This window comes from Accipiter gentilis, chromosome W (genome assembly GCF_929443795.1).
Source record: "Accipiter gentilis chromosome W, bAccGen1.1, whole genome shotgun sequence".
NCBI classification, from domain to species: domain Eukaryota; kingdom Metazoa; phylum Chordata; class Aves; order Accipitriformes; family Accipitridae; genus Astur; species Astur gentilis.
The window spans coordinates 33,646,422-33,663,499 of NC_064918.1; the positions used below are offsets into that span (position 1 = coordinate 33,646,422).

A 17,078-nucleotide genomic window follows, 5' to 3' on the forward strand; every position below is an offset into this window, starting at 1 on the left:
CCTGTGAAAAGATGCCAGAAGCTGCCCTGTGCTGGACACACCCAGTTCCAGCTCCACAGTGGACCCACCGCTCTGGCAAAAGCTGAGCCAGTCAGAGAACCTGGTGGTACTTCTGTGAGAACATAGTTAAGAAAAGGGCACCACATGGCAGTGTGAGGAGAAAAAAAAAAAAAAAAAAGTGTGGGGGGGGAAGTGAGAAAAACAAGCCTGTGAACACCAAGGTCAGAGAAGGATGGGGAGGTGAGGTGTTCCAGGCACCAGAGCAGATATTTCCCTGCAGCCCATGGAGAGGACCAAGCCACAGCAGATATCCACACTGCAGCCTATGGAGGACCCTATGCAGGAGTAAGTGGCTATTTCCTGAAGGAATTGAAACCTGTGCAAAGTCCACACAGGAGCAGGTTCTCCTGACAGAAACTGCAGCCTGTGGAGAACCCGCTCTGGAGCAGGGGAAAAGTATGAAGAGGAAGGAGCATCAGAGAGGAATTGTTATGAACTGACCCTAATTCCCCATTCACCATCTCCCCTGCACCCCTGCAGGGGAGGAGGGAGGGGGCACGGGGGGGTATAGGAGTTGGGAGTGAAGGTGAACCTTGGGGATAAAGGGGGTGGGGAATGTGTTGTTTTAATTTTTGCCTTTGTTTCTCACTATCCAAATCTATTTTAATTGTCAATAACTTAAGTTAATTTTCCCCAAGTCAAGTCTGTTTTGCCTGTGACAGTAATTGGTAAATGATCTCCCTGTCCTTATATGAACCCATGAGCTTTTTCATCTTATTTTCTCCCCCTGTCCTGTTGAGAAGGGGGAGTGAGAGTGCAGCTTGGTGGGGGTCTGGCTGCAGTCCAAGGTTCACCCATCACACAGTCTAAAGACCAGAGGTAAAAAAAAAAAAATTAAAAGTTATAAAATACAAAGTTCTAGACTCTTATAAAAAAGTTATAGCTTAGTTAATGTCCTGCATTTTTCTGAAACTCTGTATGTTATAGGACCTACTTTATAAAAATTCTTAAGAACAAAATATTCTAAATTCATGAAAGAAATTAAGACTTCACCTAACAACCAGTTTTTGGGTGGTTTTTTTTTTGAGACTTACTTTTCTATCTTTGGCTTCATATTAATATCTCCAAGGACCATGATGTCTGAGAAATCTATCCGAAATTTGCTGAGCAAAGTAGCCATCCTGCATCAGAAAAACAAGCCTTTATACACTGAGCACATCTTTTATAATTTACAGGGTAAATAGTCAGGCACTTGGTACTAAAAACACTAGTTTGAAAACAAAAACAAGAACCACCGCCACCACCCCTCAAGTGTGATAGAAGTAGAGGGGGAAAAATCCCTGTTTGAACAGAACTATTATACAAACCTGGCATACTGCTATAGATCAACATACTTTGGAAAATACATTTTTAAAAGCATAAAATAAGAGAAGAGCTCTCCCTTAAAGACAACCCCAGAAAATATTTGAATACCAGAGAAAACATTAGTGCCAAACAACATTACAGAAAAATTAGTGTAACCTGAGGTATATCTCATTCAGCATAATTTGAGGGAATGGAACTATTCTGGTGGAGGGAGAACAGAGTATGATTAAACCTCTGCTACAGAACAATTGAAAGAAGGCTACTAGTAAGAGGAACTCATCTAGTGTATACCATGTTCCGTTAGTATTTGAAATGAAATTTTTAGAGGTAAACTTACGCTCTTCTGTCACGATCGATCCTGTTTATTTTTCCACCAATGAACACTCTGATCTTACAATCTTTCCACTTTTTCTTGCTTGTAAGAAGGTAAGGAATCAACAGTGTCAAACCTGCATTTTGACCAGAGTTTAGGACCGTATCAGAAAACATAGCATCTAAGAAGAGAGTTTAATAGTATAACTTTGTAATCTATATATGAACTGACTGAAAGATATCTATCAACAACTAATTTAAAATCACTTCAATATTGTTTTCCAAACACTTGTTGATAAAGTACAAAGTACATTACCTCCATCATCAAAGAGCCACCAGACATCAATATTGCTTTTGCCTTGTTTCTTCTGAAATTGGGTAGTAGCATCAAGAAGTCTTTGGCCAGCCAAATTTAAAGGAGAAGATGGGCCCTTTGAGCCTGGAAAAAATACATAATGGCAGGTTATTTTTGAACTGGTTTGCTTAATAAGCCCAAAATCCAAATGCAACATCTTAATATCAATATTTTGTGATATCTGTAAGTTGAAATAGAAGTAGTTTTGAAATTTTCTTTTTCTAGACTCCAAATTTTGATTGAATAGATATATACTAAGCTATATTTAGGGAGTTCGCAAACTCACAAATTCAGCAGCTGCAAATTTAAACCTCCAAGTCATCTAGCAGACATTTGACAAACAAATGATTTGCAAGATCTTTATATAGTCATTTGCCTGAACAATTTAACTAATATCACATACATACTTCAGAGCATTAGATCATGTGCTGTTGCTACCTCTTGCATGACAAAAATCTTACTCCCCTGAAAAACATGTAGACTCTATAAATAAGAACCACCTCATAAGCACTGTTCTTCATTCCTTAAATCCATTTAAGCATGTGGTCAAAAGAAAAGATAGTTCTAACTGTTGAAATTCTATCTTTTGTAGAAAGTACTGTTTTGCATGTGCAAGACTCTGAAGCACAATATATACTAATTTTGTGTAACCAAGACAACTATCGCATCTACTGTACAGATACTTATTGGAACAAGACTACAATGGGATTTTCAATTAGTTTAATACATATAAATATATAAAAGAACTACAGAAAAAAAACCTAACTCATTTCCCATAGCTTAAATCTGATTTTGAACAAGAAGCAAGAGTTTGATATGCATCTCAGTCCTTGCCTTATTAGGAATTTTTAAATTCAGAGTACATCTGTGACTGATTTAAATTACTGTACTACAATACTGCATACTGGGATTTCTTCCAAACTGCCATCTTGTACTTAAGCTGAAATCTCACTTTCCATTATTAAAAAATAACAGCTTCTAGCTGTTAAAATTATAAAGTAAATGTCAAAAGAGTTGGATGTATTTTAGTTGAGGCAAAAATATTTGCTTAACTCTCAAAAAAAGCCTCAAATAAACCAAGAACTGCTTAATTCATCTTAATTCATCACTACTCATACTATTTGAATGACTACTTCACATTATTTCAGACATTAATCTCACTGATTTGCTATATTATCCCTTGCTTTGTAAGCTATTGAACAATTCCAAATACTATAGCAACAACTATGGCTTCAGAAGATATATTGAATAGACTGATACAACACTTGAGGGTATACCACTAGATAATCCTTCCATTAATCCTAAATCAAGTAGTGATCCAGTAAAATATCTGAGACCCAGAGAACTAGAGCAAGCTCCTGAATATATTTCAGTATCAATTATAAAGAACAAAGTTTCAAAAAACCAAAACAAACCAACCAACCAACCAAAACCCCCCAAACCACACAACATTCATATTTTGGATGCATACACAATCCTTTCTCGGTAACAACCTGTTCTTGGAACTTGCACAAACTTTCATTTTACCACAACCTAATCATTGAAGATGAACCAACCATATTCCAACTCAAGTATAAAGAAACAAATTAACATTGTACAGTTGATATTTTCTCTCTCTGGTACACACACATGTGCGTATACAAAAAGGAGTGTGAAAGGAAAATCGAAATTATCAATGTGAAAGAATGATTTAAGACAAAATGGTGAAAAATGCCTGCCTTTTTTCAACAGCGATTGTGTTGGAGTCTTTCCATCCTCCTCATCCTCTGGAACATGTTTAAACATACAATATGAAAAGGTTAATTTCCTTTGTGATATTAATGAAAACACAACTATTTTATATTTAAAAAATGTAGAAAATAAAGATATAGAATGAAATGGTTTTTCATATGAAAAAACAGAGTGTCCTAAGAATGACTTGTACTTAAAAAGAAACAAACCCAGAAACCAAATCCAAACATTTCTCACTTAACTATAAAGTCACTTTAAGCTTTTTCCTTAAAAATAGGTGTGCTGGTTTCAGCTGGGATAGAGTTAATTTTCTTTCTAGTAGCTGGTTTAGTATTATGTTTTGAGTTCAGTATGAGAAGAATGTTGATAACATACTGATGTTTTCAGTTGTTGCTAAGTAGTGTTTAGACTAAAGTCAAGGATTTTTCAGCTTCTCATGCCCAGCCAGCAAGAAGGCTGGAGGAGCACAAGAAGTTGGGAGGGGACACAGCCAGGGCAGCTGACCCAAACTGGCCAAAGGAATATTCCATACCATGTGATGTCATGTCTAGTATATAAACTGGGGGGGGTGGAGCTGGGGGGCTGTCGTGGTTTAACCCCGGCCACCAACTAAAGCACCACGCAGCTGCTCTATCACTCCATCTCCTCAACTGGACAGGGGAGACAAATATAACAAAGGGCTCATAGGTCGAGATAAGGACAGGGAGAGATCACTCAAACAATTACCATCACAGGCAAAACAGACTCGACTTGGGGAAAATTAACTTAATATATTGCTAATCAACCAGAGTAGGGTAATGAGAAATAAAACCAAATCTTAAAACACCTTCCCCCCACCCCTCCCTTCTTCCTGGACACAGCTTCACTCCTGCATTCTCTACCAAGCCCCCCAGCGGTGCAGGGGGATGGGGAATGGGGTTTACGGTCAGTTCATCACACATTGTCTCTGCCGCTTCATCCTCTTCAGGGCCACGACTCCTTACACTCTTCCCCTGCTCCAGCTTGGGGTCCCTCCCATGGGAGACAGTCCTCCACAAACTTCTCCAACTTGGGTCCTTCCCATGGGCTGCAGTTCTTCACGAACTGCTCCAGCATGGGTCGTTTCCATGGAGTGCAGTCCTTCAGGAGCACACTGCTCCAGCGTGGGTCCCCCACGGGGTCACAAGTCCTGCCAGCAAACCTGCTCCAGCGTGGGCTACTCTCTCCACCGGGTCACAGGTCCTGCCAGGAGCCTGCTCCAGCACAGGCTTCCCATGGGGTCACAACCTCCTTTGGGCGGATTCCGCCTGCTCTGATGTGGGGTCCTCCACGGGCTGCAGGTGGATATCTGCTCCACCATTAACCTCCATGGGCTGCAGGGGGACAGCCTGCCTCACCATGGTCTTCACCATAGGCTGCAGGGAAATCTCTGCTCTGGTGCCTGGAGCACCTCCTCCTCCTCCTTTTTCACTGACCTTGGTGTCTTCAGAGTTGTTTCTCTCACATATTCTCACTCCTCTCTCTGGCTGCAGTTTCTGTGCTGCTGCAACTTTTTTTCCTTCTTACATATGTTATCCCACAGGTGCTACCACCGTTGCTCATTGGCTCAGCCTTGGCCAGTGGCGGGTCTGTCTTGGAGCCACCTGGCACTGGCTCCATAGGACACAGGGGAAGCTTCTAGCAACTTCTCACAGAAGCCACCCCTGTAGCCTCCCCGCTACTAAAATCTTGCCACGCAAACCCAATACAGGGGTGGATCGCTGCTTGGGAACTAACTGGGCATCAGTCAGTGAGTGGTGATCAACTCCATTGTGCATCACTTGTTCTGTATATTCAAATTGTTTTATTATTATTATTGTAATTTTATTATTGCTATTATTATCATTATCAGTTTCTTCCTTTCTGTTCTATTAAACTGTTCTTATCTCAATATACGAGTTTTACCTTTTTTTTCACGATTCTCTCCCCCATCCCACTGGGGGGGGGGAAATGAGTTAGTGGCTGTATGGTGTTTAGTTGCTGGCTGGGGTTAAACCACAAGAGGAAATTCATTTAATGTCAAAGTATCCTGAATTATTTGTTTCTGTTAATATGCATATAAGAAAATATTGTAGTCTGAGGTAAGGAACCCTTCACAAATTTAGCAGCACTTTCAATATATAGCTTTGTGGCCTGCTTCTCATCAATCTCATTTACTATTTAGAACCAAAAAAATAATCCATTGTACTTTGTAGTCTACCAATTATTTTATTTAAAGGCCTAGAGCTCAAATATTTATTTTATGTACTGGTAAATTCTAAAACAAAATATTTAAATGATTAAACATCAATGGCTAGAAAAGCATGAGACACTTCTGTTCCCACAAAAAAACCCCAACCTTATCTAATTCCTTGGGGGAAGGTGGGGGAGGGAATGAAAAAAGAACCAGAGAGAGAAAGAGTGAGAATTCAAGTTTCATTGCTAACTAAAAAGCTACCTTTATGTAGAACAGGAGTTTTTTCACTGGATGACAGAACAAAAGCTATAGAAAAAGCATCTGTCTCAGCCTTCTTGCTATAATCCACTTTTACTATGACATCCTTGGAACATGGAGATTTTTCTTGGAATGACAATATCTCTTCTTTTAGTAAGCAAAGAAACACTTTATAAACCACTTATCTATGCCAAACGGTATCAGAGACACATGACTATACTGTCAAAGTTCACAATTGGTTAAACTATACTACAACTGCCATGCTATGGAAAACAACAAAAACTTATATCAACTGATTCAAAGTACAAAGAGGCTCCTCCTTTGAAAATAGCTTTAGGTTCCTGCTTCTTCCCAGATTTTTGGTGTCTATTGCATTACCATAGGCTAATCATAAAACAGAGCTAGCTACTAATGAGGAAGTACAAACTTCATGTTTATATTATGTGCATCTTTTAAAAATGTAAAAATATGAAGACACAGTACCTCTGACATAAACAGAATTTGAAAAAGTAAGAACTAAACAGAAACATTGGCTAGAAATGTTTCTTATTTTAGCAAAAATTTCCCTCCTTTGATCAAAGGAAAAGCCTCTAGGAAAAAAAAAAAGGACAGACTTTAATAGAAGAAACACTAACTACAGATACCAGAATAACATTAACTAAGCATCTGTACAGAGAAAAAGCTTTTCAAGTGTTGCTAATGGAACTCTACTGCTGACAAGATGACTTAAGTATGAAATGTGTGGTAAAGGTATCACATTCTCTGCTATTATTAATGGAGTCACACTACTAATTCTATCTGACATTGAGACCCTGTTTTTTGTTTAAAAATATTGGGGGGGGGGGGGGGGGGAGGGTTGGTACAACATTTTCCATGCAAAAGGAGAAAAAATATAAACCCTAACCCCAAGTGGAGGATGAGCCTTAGACAAGGCCCCAGCCATGGCCCAGACCACCAAGTTTTCTTCCAGGCTTGGCTTCAGTTGAGCTACTTGATGGTTGAGTTGAAGGAAACTCAACACAGACCCCAGTGGATACTAATAAGACTTTTCTGACACCTTGGAGTTATGCTTTCCCAGTCGTCTCAGCAGTGTCCTGTGTGAACAACAGGCTGCTCCTTGCTGTTTTTCTCATACTGCTTTGCCCTCTTGCACACAGCAACAACTTCTCTGCCTCCCTCTAAATCCTAACACCCTTGTATATTTCCAGGGAAGGAAAAACCATCCCCGCTTTCCACAGGGCGCCACCTACACAGCATGAGTTGCATGTCCTGTACTCGGCACTGGTGAGGCTGCACCTTGAGTACTGTGTTCAGTTTTGGTCCCCAAACTGCAAGGAAGACATTGAGGTGCTGGAGCGTGTCCAAAGAAGGGCAACAAAGCTGGTGAGGGGCCTGGAGCACAAGTCTTATGATGAGCGGCTGAGGGAACTGGGGTTGTTTAGTCTGGAGAAAAGGAGGCTCAGGGGAGACCTTATCGCTCTCTACAACTACCTGAAAGGAGGTTGTAGTGAGGTGGGTACTGGTCTCTTCTATCAATTAACTAGTGATAGGACGAGAGGAAATGGCCTCAAGTTGTGCCAGGGGAGGTTTAGATTGGATATTAGAAAAAAATTCTTTACTGAAAGGGTTGTCAGGCATTGGAACAGGCTGCCCAGGGAAGTGGTTGAGTCACCATCCCTGGAGGTGTTCAAAAAACATGTAGATGTGGCACTTCAGGACATAGTTTAGTGGGCATGGTGGTGTTGGGTTGACAGTTGGACTCGATGATCTTGAAGGTCTTTTCCAACCTAAACGATTTTATGATTCTATGATTCTATGTCACAAGCAGTCTTCCTCATTGTAGCAAAACTGCATGGAGCAGGCTACAAACAAATCAGACATTATCAATTCAGTAGACAGTTGCCAACAAAGTTCACAGGCTTACTTCATGATTCTGCTCGAATTCAACTAAAATTATGCTAGTCGGCTTAAGACAACTACCTACAAAGTGCAACCAAGTCTTCTACATTGAAAATACAAAACCTTTCCAAACGTAAGATAGACTACTGTTGAGGTCTCTAAGTTGCTGAGGTTAGGGGAAAAAATACATAACATAGAATTATTGGATCATGCAACTTTTGCTAAATTATTTTCCTAATTTCTAGACATGGGTCTTAAGTACTTGATATCCATTTGGTAGCCTCTTTACTTTCTTTCAGTAACATATTAAGTCATTGGGAAGCAAGTACATACAGCTTACAAATAGATAGTTGTATATATATATAAAACCAAGTTCTGTTGCTGAACATAGGGTATACTTCTTATAGATGTCAGGCTGTGTTAGGTTTCTGTGGCAAGGTTTTTGGTACCAGGGAGGCTGCAAGGGTGGCTTCTGTGAGAAGATGCCAGAAGCTGCCCCCATGTCAGACAGAGACAGTTCCAGCCTGCTCCAAGTTGGACTGGCCGATGACCAAAGCTCAGCAAATCAGCAACAGTGGTAGTGCCTCTGTGATAACATATTTAAGAAATGGTAAAAAAATGCTGTGAAACAGCAGCTGGAAGAGAGAGGAGTGAGAATATGTGAGAGAAACAACCCTACAGACACCAAGGTCAGTGAGAAAGGAGGGGGAGGAGGTGCTCCAGGCGCCGAAGCAGATATTCCCCTGCAGCCTGTGGTGAAGACCATGGTGAGGCAGGTTGTTCCCCTGCAGCCCATGGAGGTTAACAGTGGAGCAGATATCCACCTGCAGCCCGTGGAGGACTGCATGTCGGAGCAGGTGGATATGCCCTGAAGAAAGCTGCAGCCCATGGAGATCCCACACTGGAGCAGTATCCTAGTAGGAACTGTGGCCCACAGAGAGGAGGCCATGCTGGAGCAGGTTTGCTGGCAGGACTTGTGACCCCATGGGGGACCCACGCTGGAGCAGTCCATTTCTGAAGGACCACACCCTGTGGAAAGGACCCATGCTGGAGAAGTTCTTGAAGAACTGCAGCCCATGGGAAGGACTCACATTGGAGAAGTTCATGAAAGACTGTATCCTGTGGGAGAGACCCCATGCTGGAGCAGGAGAAGAGCATGAGGAAGAAGGAGCAGCAGAGATGAAGAGTTATGATCTGACAGCAACCCCCATTCCCCATCCCCCTGTGCCACTCAGGGGGAGGAGGTAGAAGAGTTGGGAGTGAAGTTGAGCCCGTGAAGAAGGTGGGGGTGGGGGGAAGGTGTTTTTAGATTTGTTCTCATTTCACATTATCCTACTCTATTATTAATTGGCAATAAATTAAATTAATCTTTCCCAAGTCGAGTCTTTTTTGCCCATGACGATAATTGGTGAGTGATCTCCCTGTCCTTATCTCAATCCATGAGCTTTTCTTTGTATTTTCTCCCCCTGTCCAGTTGAGGAGGGGGGGTGATAGAACCGCTTGGTGGGCACCTGGCAGCTATCCAAGGTCAACCCACCACACAGGCTTATTAATTTAAATTATTTTTATTCTATGAAAAGAGTGGGTTTGGGTTTTTGTTAAAAAAAATATAGAAATCTTCATTTAACAGCTTCAGAAAGTGGTGTTTAAAAGAACAGCTATTTGCCAGAGGAAACAAAATAAATCTTACCTTGTCCCTGAAGGTGAGATATGTCCAAGCCCTCTTTTAGGCGGATGACAACTACACCATACTGGATGTCAAAGGCATCACTACACAACAGAAACAGTAATAAAACACTTTTATAATCTTTCCTTTCCCCAGAAGCCTACTTTATGCATCTTTTTTGAACAAATTTTAGAGACTAAACTCCATTTAAGTTTGTTACAATTTCATTTTCGTTTCCAAACTATCAACTGCATTATTGAATTGAACACCATGTCCTGAAAAGCAACATACATAAAGGTTATCTGATCCCTTTTCTTTCTCTCCTGTATAAAATGGTGATTAAATAAAAGAAACACGAACAAGTCAGTCGAGTTCTGCAGAGATGATGACAAAATACACTGGGAAATCTAAATTTTGATTCCTCCCATCAAAAATGGGCTTTATTTCAAGTACATCTCCTTGATCTGCAGACTACACATTACTGAACTGTTCCAAAACATTTGGGGATTAAAAAAGAGATATGAAATTTTAATTCAGAATCAAATTAGATACAAGTATAATGTGCTTATTTCCATTATATCTGATGGGGGAAGGAACTCTTTCCATTAAAAAGGAAATTAAGAGGAGAAACTTCATTACTGTAGAAACAAGCAATAAGCTTGAATAAATGACTGAATAAAAGTCTGAGTAAAAGGAAAAACAAAACAGCCAAGATTTAAAAGATAAAAATACAAACTTAATCATATCATACAGTTTGCATTAGCCATTAAGCATCAACACTTTAAATATAGATACCTCATTAAAAACAACTATAATTCAGAGAAATCCCATGTCCTTTCCTCAGAGGAAATCCCACAAGATTTCACTCATTAAATGCTTTTCTTTAGAAGTAGTAAGACTTAATGAGAAATGTTCAAAGTATCAACATATTCTATAATAAATGCAATAAAAACTGAGTATGGTGTAAGAAGAAAATGTTTTGCGCATCAGTGGACATTTTTAATACATTAATTTGTTAAATCTCTACAGATGTGTTTCTATTGTGCATTTCAGAAATTTTCAAAATTCAAACTTCAAAAATATGCTTGACCTACAGTTACTACCTCCTGAGGTTTTTCTGTTGTGGATATGGAGAGCCACATGACTTTCTGGCTCTAAGAGTTCCTCCAGCACAAGACATTCCAAATCAATATGGAGGGGGTGGGGTGTGGAGTATGGATCCCACACCCACAAAGAAAATGCAACCCTCCACGTTGCCTCCACGTGGTCCTCCACGGGCTGCAAGTGGATATCTGCTCCACCATTAACCTCCATGGGCTGCAGGGGGACAGCCTGCCTCACCATGGTCTTCACCACAGGCTGCAGGGAAATCTCTGCTCTGGTGCCTGGAGCACCTCCTCCCCCTCCTTCTTCACTGACCTTGGTGTCTGCAGAGTTGTTTCTCTCACATATTCTCACTCCTCTCTCTGGCTGCAGTTTCTGTGCTGCTGCAACTTTTTTCTCTTCTTACATATGTTATCCCACAGGCGCTACCACTGTTGCTCATTGGCTCAGCCTTGTCCAGCAGCGGGTCTGTCTTGGAGCCGGCTGGCACTGGCTCCATAGGACATAGGGGAAGCTTCTAGCAACTTCTCACAGAAGTCACCCCTGTAGCTCCCCTGCTACCAAAACCTTGCCACGCAAACCCAATACAATATTCTACTTATTATAGCACAAGGTTTAACTGGAAAATGCAAATTTAGCATGAGTTGATTCATTTTCTAGACTTAATCTCCAAAGACTGTAACTCTTAATTAGATCTCAGACCACTGCCACAATGCTGTCTATATGCAGAAAGGGTTATTAAATAGAAATTTAACCTGTTCAAACTGTAAAATAGATGATTATTAATTTCCATATCAGAAAAAATACTGTATTGAACATTGTTGGATCAGCAATGTGGAAAATTGGAAAGCATCTGAAAACATGTAGAAGAAAGCTTGTGTAACTAGTCTTTTTGAGGTAAAAATTCTTTGACTTATGTTTCATTTCAGTTCATTTGCTAGTAAGACTTATCTACATTTCTGCATTTTCTACTTACTGGAGTAAATTTATATAGGTCTCAACATCTCTAATGTCAGCTTGTCTCCAGTTTCTCTTAAATCCAAGAACAAGGGTGTTAGGTCTCATTCTACCCAGACCAGCAGCCTAAGGAGAACACAAATTATTTTTTAAAACTAAGTTACTGAAGCAACTAAAGGGTTTCCCTTTTTTTTTTTAAGCATACAAGTATTTTTAAAAGTTTTAGGAAAATTTTGCATAATGAAAATACTTCAACATGCAAGTATAAAAACATTTAATTTTTTTATGTTTATCCTCACCACTTCCATTAAAAAAAAAAGAGGAGACAAGTGTACCTGCATTAAATACTGTCCTCCATCCCTCAAATCCTCTGCATGCACTGGTGCATAGAAGGCCTTCATCTTGTTTTTAATAAGCCATTGCTGATATTTGGCCAGATCACTTAACCGTTCCTTCACTGCTTGCCTCTGAGAACCCTTTCAAAAGAAGGAAATGAAGGGGGAGAGGGAACAAGAAATATGAGTATCAGTAGTAATAAAGCACATTTTTTTTTATTTCACTGCTAGAATCCAAATCAAACTTGAAGAACCTCAAAACATGCTTCTTAAAGAGTGAACCACATTCTCATTTTTAGGATGAGGATTCCTCAACCTTAAACGTTCTTGTTCCTGCAGAGCACAACCACTTCACCAGCCTGTGGCATAAGCTTGTCCTCCAAAGCATAACATAATTTTAAAAGAAAAGGGCTCTGTAATGAAACATACATGGATATAAGATGACTTAATATTAGGTTTTATGGGACTATTTGTTTCAAGCTGTACTAAAATTGATTTTGCCTACATTTATACATAATCCTACTACTGCTCCCTCCTACTGCTATTTCAGAAAACCTTCGTCACAGTAGTCTCTCTACTGGAGCTCTATGAAAACTGTTTCTGGTGAGATTCAGTACAACATATGGAAGCACAACATGAAGTCTGCATTGCTAATCCAAGATCAGACTGTGGAAGCGGGTTAGAGGAGCAAAAAGCAACAGCTGCCTGTCCTAATTTCAGCTGGGATAGAGTTAACTGTCTTCCTAGTAGCTGGTAGGTGCTATGTTTTGAGACATTAAGACCTGAGACATTAAGGCTACCACTGCGTTCTATTTACCATGAAGGGAGATTTAGAACTGGCTCAGTCTCTTATGTTTCTTACAAAACCAGTAATTTGACTCGGTTACCTACACTTCTTCTGTGGACTGCTAGCTTCCACACAGCTATCAAACCCACTCAAATTACCAAGATTTTAAATTACATTATCACTTTATATTACTATTTATTTTTACATTGTTCTACCATTTTATGATCTGGGAAAATATCCAGATGAAAGATTGAGATCTGCAGCTTGATTAAGACCAGTCCCGAATATTTCTGCTTCTAGTCTGTTTCATATTCCGGTTTCAACCATTCTCTGTCTGAATGTATTGCCATGAGTCTTACAGCTTTGGAGAAAGCTATCTTTAAGATTTGACTCTGCATTTAAACTAAAGAAAAAAAGCCACAATTTACATGTTTCTGCTGCAATTTTTGAGAATCCAAGTTTCCTCATTCATACAAAGCTAATCAAGTCTCCATGTATTTGCATATGATAAATTGCAGCCTTTGTGGTAACATGTCTGAGATAGGAATGTGTGGTGGGTTGACCCTGGCTGGACGCCAGGTGCCCACCAATGCCGCTCTATCACTCCATCTCCTCAACTGGACAGGGGAGACAAAATATAACAAAGGGCTCATGGGTCGAGATAAGGACAGGGAGAAATCACTCAAACAATTACCATCACAGGCAAAACAGACTCGACTTGGGGAAAATTAACTCAATTTATTGCTAATCAACCAGAGTAGGGTAATGAGAAATAAAACCAAATCTTAAAATACCTTCCCCCCACCCCTCCCTTCTTCACGGGCACAGCTTCGCTCCCGCATTCTCTACCTAACCCCCCAGCGGCGCAGGGGGATGGGGAATGGGGTTTACGGTCAGTTCATCACACATTGTCTCTGCCGCTTCATCCTCTTCAGGGCCATGACTCCTCACACTCTTCCCCTGCTCCAGCGTGGGGTCCCTCCCATGGGAGACAGTCCTCCACAAACTTCTCCAACATGAGTTCTTCCCACGGACTGCAGTTTTTTACGAACTGCTCCAGCATGGGTCGTTTCCATGGGGTGCAGTCCTTCAGGAGCACACTGCTCCAGCATGGGTCCCCCACGGGGTCACAAGTCCTGCCAGCAAACCTGCTCCAGCGTGGGCTACTCTCTCCACAGGTCCTGCCAGGAGCCTGCTCCAGCACAGGCTTCCCATGGGGTCACAGCCTCCTTCAGGCATCCACCTGCTCTGGTGTGGGGTCCTCCACAGGCTTCAAGTGGATATCTGCTCCACCATTAACCTCCATGGGCTGCAGGGGGACAGCCTGCCTCACCATGGTCTTCACCATAGGCTGCAGGGGAATCTCTGCTCTGGCGCCTGGAGCACCTCCTCCCCCTCCTTCTTCACTGACCTTGGTGTCTGCAGAGTTGTTTCTCTCACATATTCTCACTCCTCTCTCTGGCTGCAGTTTCTGTGCTGCTGCAACTTTTTTCCCTTCTTAATATGTTATCCCACAGGTGCTACCACCGTTGCTCATTGGCTCAGCCTTATCCAGCAGCAGGTCTGTCTTGGAGCCGGCTGGCACTGGCTCCATAGGACATAGGGGAAGCTTCTAGCAGCTTCTCACAGAAGTCACCCCTGTAGCCTCCCCACTACCAAAACCTTGCTACACAAACCTAGTACAGAATGCAATTACGTTTACTGCAGAAAGAAAAATGTGTTTTCTTTCAGGGAAGACAGCACTAACTTAGGCAGCTGTAGACTGCTGTCATTTTGACTGACTGCTCTGTCCAAAGTATGAGAGAACACAAGACTGAATGATACAAGGACAGAAAAAGGCCCAGACTGTATTCCAATATTCACTTTACTCGTACAAATCTTCCAAAGCATTTAAGTATCAAATGATCAAAGATTCTAATTTTGCTAAGTTTCCTCCCATCCCATACATATGCATATCCTAAACCACAAAACCTACTGCAAGACTTTCATTTAAAAGTGGATAAGAAGTGATGCAAAGCACATCCTGATGTTTATGTTAACTGCCATATTAGCTTCCCTAAAGGTGTAACACACCTAACTGCAAATGTGGTGACCCCTACATGAGTGGATCCCACCAGTAAATCTCAATTTTTGCACTTCTCAGGAAACTAACATCTTTCATTTGAAGAAAATGACAGTTTTGTAAAAAAGTCAAGGTAACTTTAAAGTAAAAAGAAAGAATACACTTACCATATGTACATGGCCACAGATCATCAAGCCCACATTTTTGGTGAAAGCATGGACAAGGTGAAGCAAAGCTGGACGTGAGTTTGGAGCACCTGTCATAATTAAGCACTGAGGTCTAGAATTGTGAAGAGAGGGGGGAAAAAAGGTTAGAAGTCATTTCCTCTGGAGTTTTGTTTACTTACTTTTTACAAAGAGAGGTCTCTCCAAAATATTGACCACGAGACCATAATCCTCATAGGAGAGGTAATATCCTCATCTGCTTGCAGAAGATTATGTTAACTTAGGAAAAGATCATTCTTTCACAATTGTCAGCATACTTATGATTAATTAATTGGTTCCAAACTCAATAATCCCACTAAGTCTGAATATTTAAACATTTTAAAAGATCAGACACAGGATTTAGACAAGACTAAGTCAGAGGGATAAATTTCTTCCCCCATCTTTTAAGTCACATCCTTTTAAATGTTCTGGATTAGGTACTTCTCTGTCCAACAGAAGAATTGGAATCATATGCTTTTATCACTATCATTCAGAAAGCACAGCCAAACAATTGTAAAGTGAAATAAGTTATTAATTATTCATCTATTAATTCATTATTGATTGATCCTTATAATAAATTTTAGAAGTTGAAGTATCCAGTCTCATTCATTTCAGAAGATTTTTAATTTTTTTTTAAACCATAAGAATCACTAGAAGACATTTGTCCATGTGTCTCAATCCCTATAACAGCTTCAGTTCATTTTCCATACTAGAACCAGTTAGTTTTAGTATGTACCTCTAATATTCAAAACATTTTTTGCCATAGGTTAGAAATCAGTGTCAGTCTAAAAAGAGTAAAAAAAAGTACTCCTAAAGCCAGTGTACTTTTAACTGGCTTATGTGGAGATCTATACCTCCTCTGGAAAATGATTAGAGAAGTTTACAACTCAAAAAGCTATTGTATTGGATTTATGTGGCAAGGTTTTAGTAGCAGGAGGGGCTGCAGGGGTGGCCTCTGTGAGAAGGGAACAGAGACTGCCCGCATGTTGGACAGAGCCAGTTGCAGTCAGATGCAGACCCATTGCAGCCCAAAGATGAGTCAATGAGTGAAGCTGGTGGCACCTTTGTGATAACATAGTTAAGAAAGGGTAAAAAACACTGCACAGCAGCTGTGAGACAGAAGAGTAAGAACAAATGTGAGAGAAACAATCCTGCAGATACCAAGGTCAGTGAAGAAGGAGAGGGAGAAGGTATTCCAGGCATCAGAGGAGAGATTAATTTTTTTCTTAAGTCAGGTTGTTTTTTCACCCATTAACAATGTGACTGGATGTAACAGTAGGATGTTTGTAAATAATGAGGGATTTTAATGTCATATATTCTTAGAATTTCAGAAAGAACAGTCACTTCATTATTAGACTTCAAGTTTTGCAGTTTATGACTACAACAGCCAGCTCTTCAGAAGTGGAAAGTTCATTAATACTCATGATAGCATATGTCCATACATTCTGTATGGTATGTCTAAATATTCTGATGGTTTTAATATTTTGTACCAGCTGTGGAAACTGGTTTGCTGCTAGGTGACTGTAAAAGTGAGATTTGGTAAATAATTATTAGAAATCTTATACTAACACTATGATTGAAACAATAGACAAAAGTATAGCCAAGCAATTAACTAGTAGAGGCAGTTACTCCTAAGTTTGGCAGTTCTTGGCTCTTATGACTAGATGTTCCTGTATGCTAGAGGAGAACAATGTTGAAACTGACCACATGTGATTGAAACTGCGTTAAGCTTCAAGATCAAAGAACAAGGACAAGAACAAAGACTTGAAGGTCAGCCAACAATCTCAAATGGGTCGGTGGTCGCAAAAGCAGCCCTTCGACTCAAATGAATTCTTCATTGTGCATGATTG

At 40.4% G+C, this 17,078-nt stretch overlaps 1 protein-coding gene across 4 annotated transcripts in view; it reads right to left on the reverse strand.

The window, feature by feature from the left end:
* LOC126035438 (solute carrier family 12 member 2-like) overlaps positions 1 to 17,078 on the reverse strand; it is a 124,347-nt gene that overhangs the window by 11,915 nt on the left and 95,354 nt on the right. For 2 of the 4 annotated variants that reach the window (XM_049793990.1, XM_049793988.1), the window contains 8 exons: positions 15,193 to 15,304; positions 12,177 to 12,317; positions 11,861 to 11,967; positions 9,805 to 9,884; positions 3,751 to 3,798; positions 1,994 to 2,116; positions 1,703 to 1,814; positions 1,095 to 1,181 (listed from right to left, as the gene is read on the reverse strand). In XM_049793990.1, coding sequence (XP_049649947.1) covers positions 1,095 to 1,181; positions 1,703 to 1,814; positions 1,994 to 2,116; positions 3,751 to 3,798; positions 9,805 to 9,884; positions 11,861 to 11,967; positions 12,177 to 12,317; positions 15,193 to 15,304 — 810 coding nt within the window. Of the gene's footprint in view, positions 1 to 1,094; positions 1,182 to 1,702; positions 1,815 to 1,993; positions 2,117 to 3,750; positions 3,799 to 6,218; positions 6,363 to 9,804; positions 9,885 to 11,860; positions 11,968 to 12,176; positions 12,318 to 15,192; positions 15,305 to 17,078 lie in introns of all 4 variants that reach the window. The other 2 variants (XM_049793991.1, XM_049793989.1) reach the window with 2 other exon arrangements.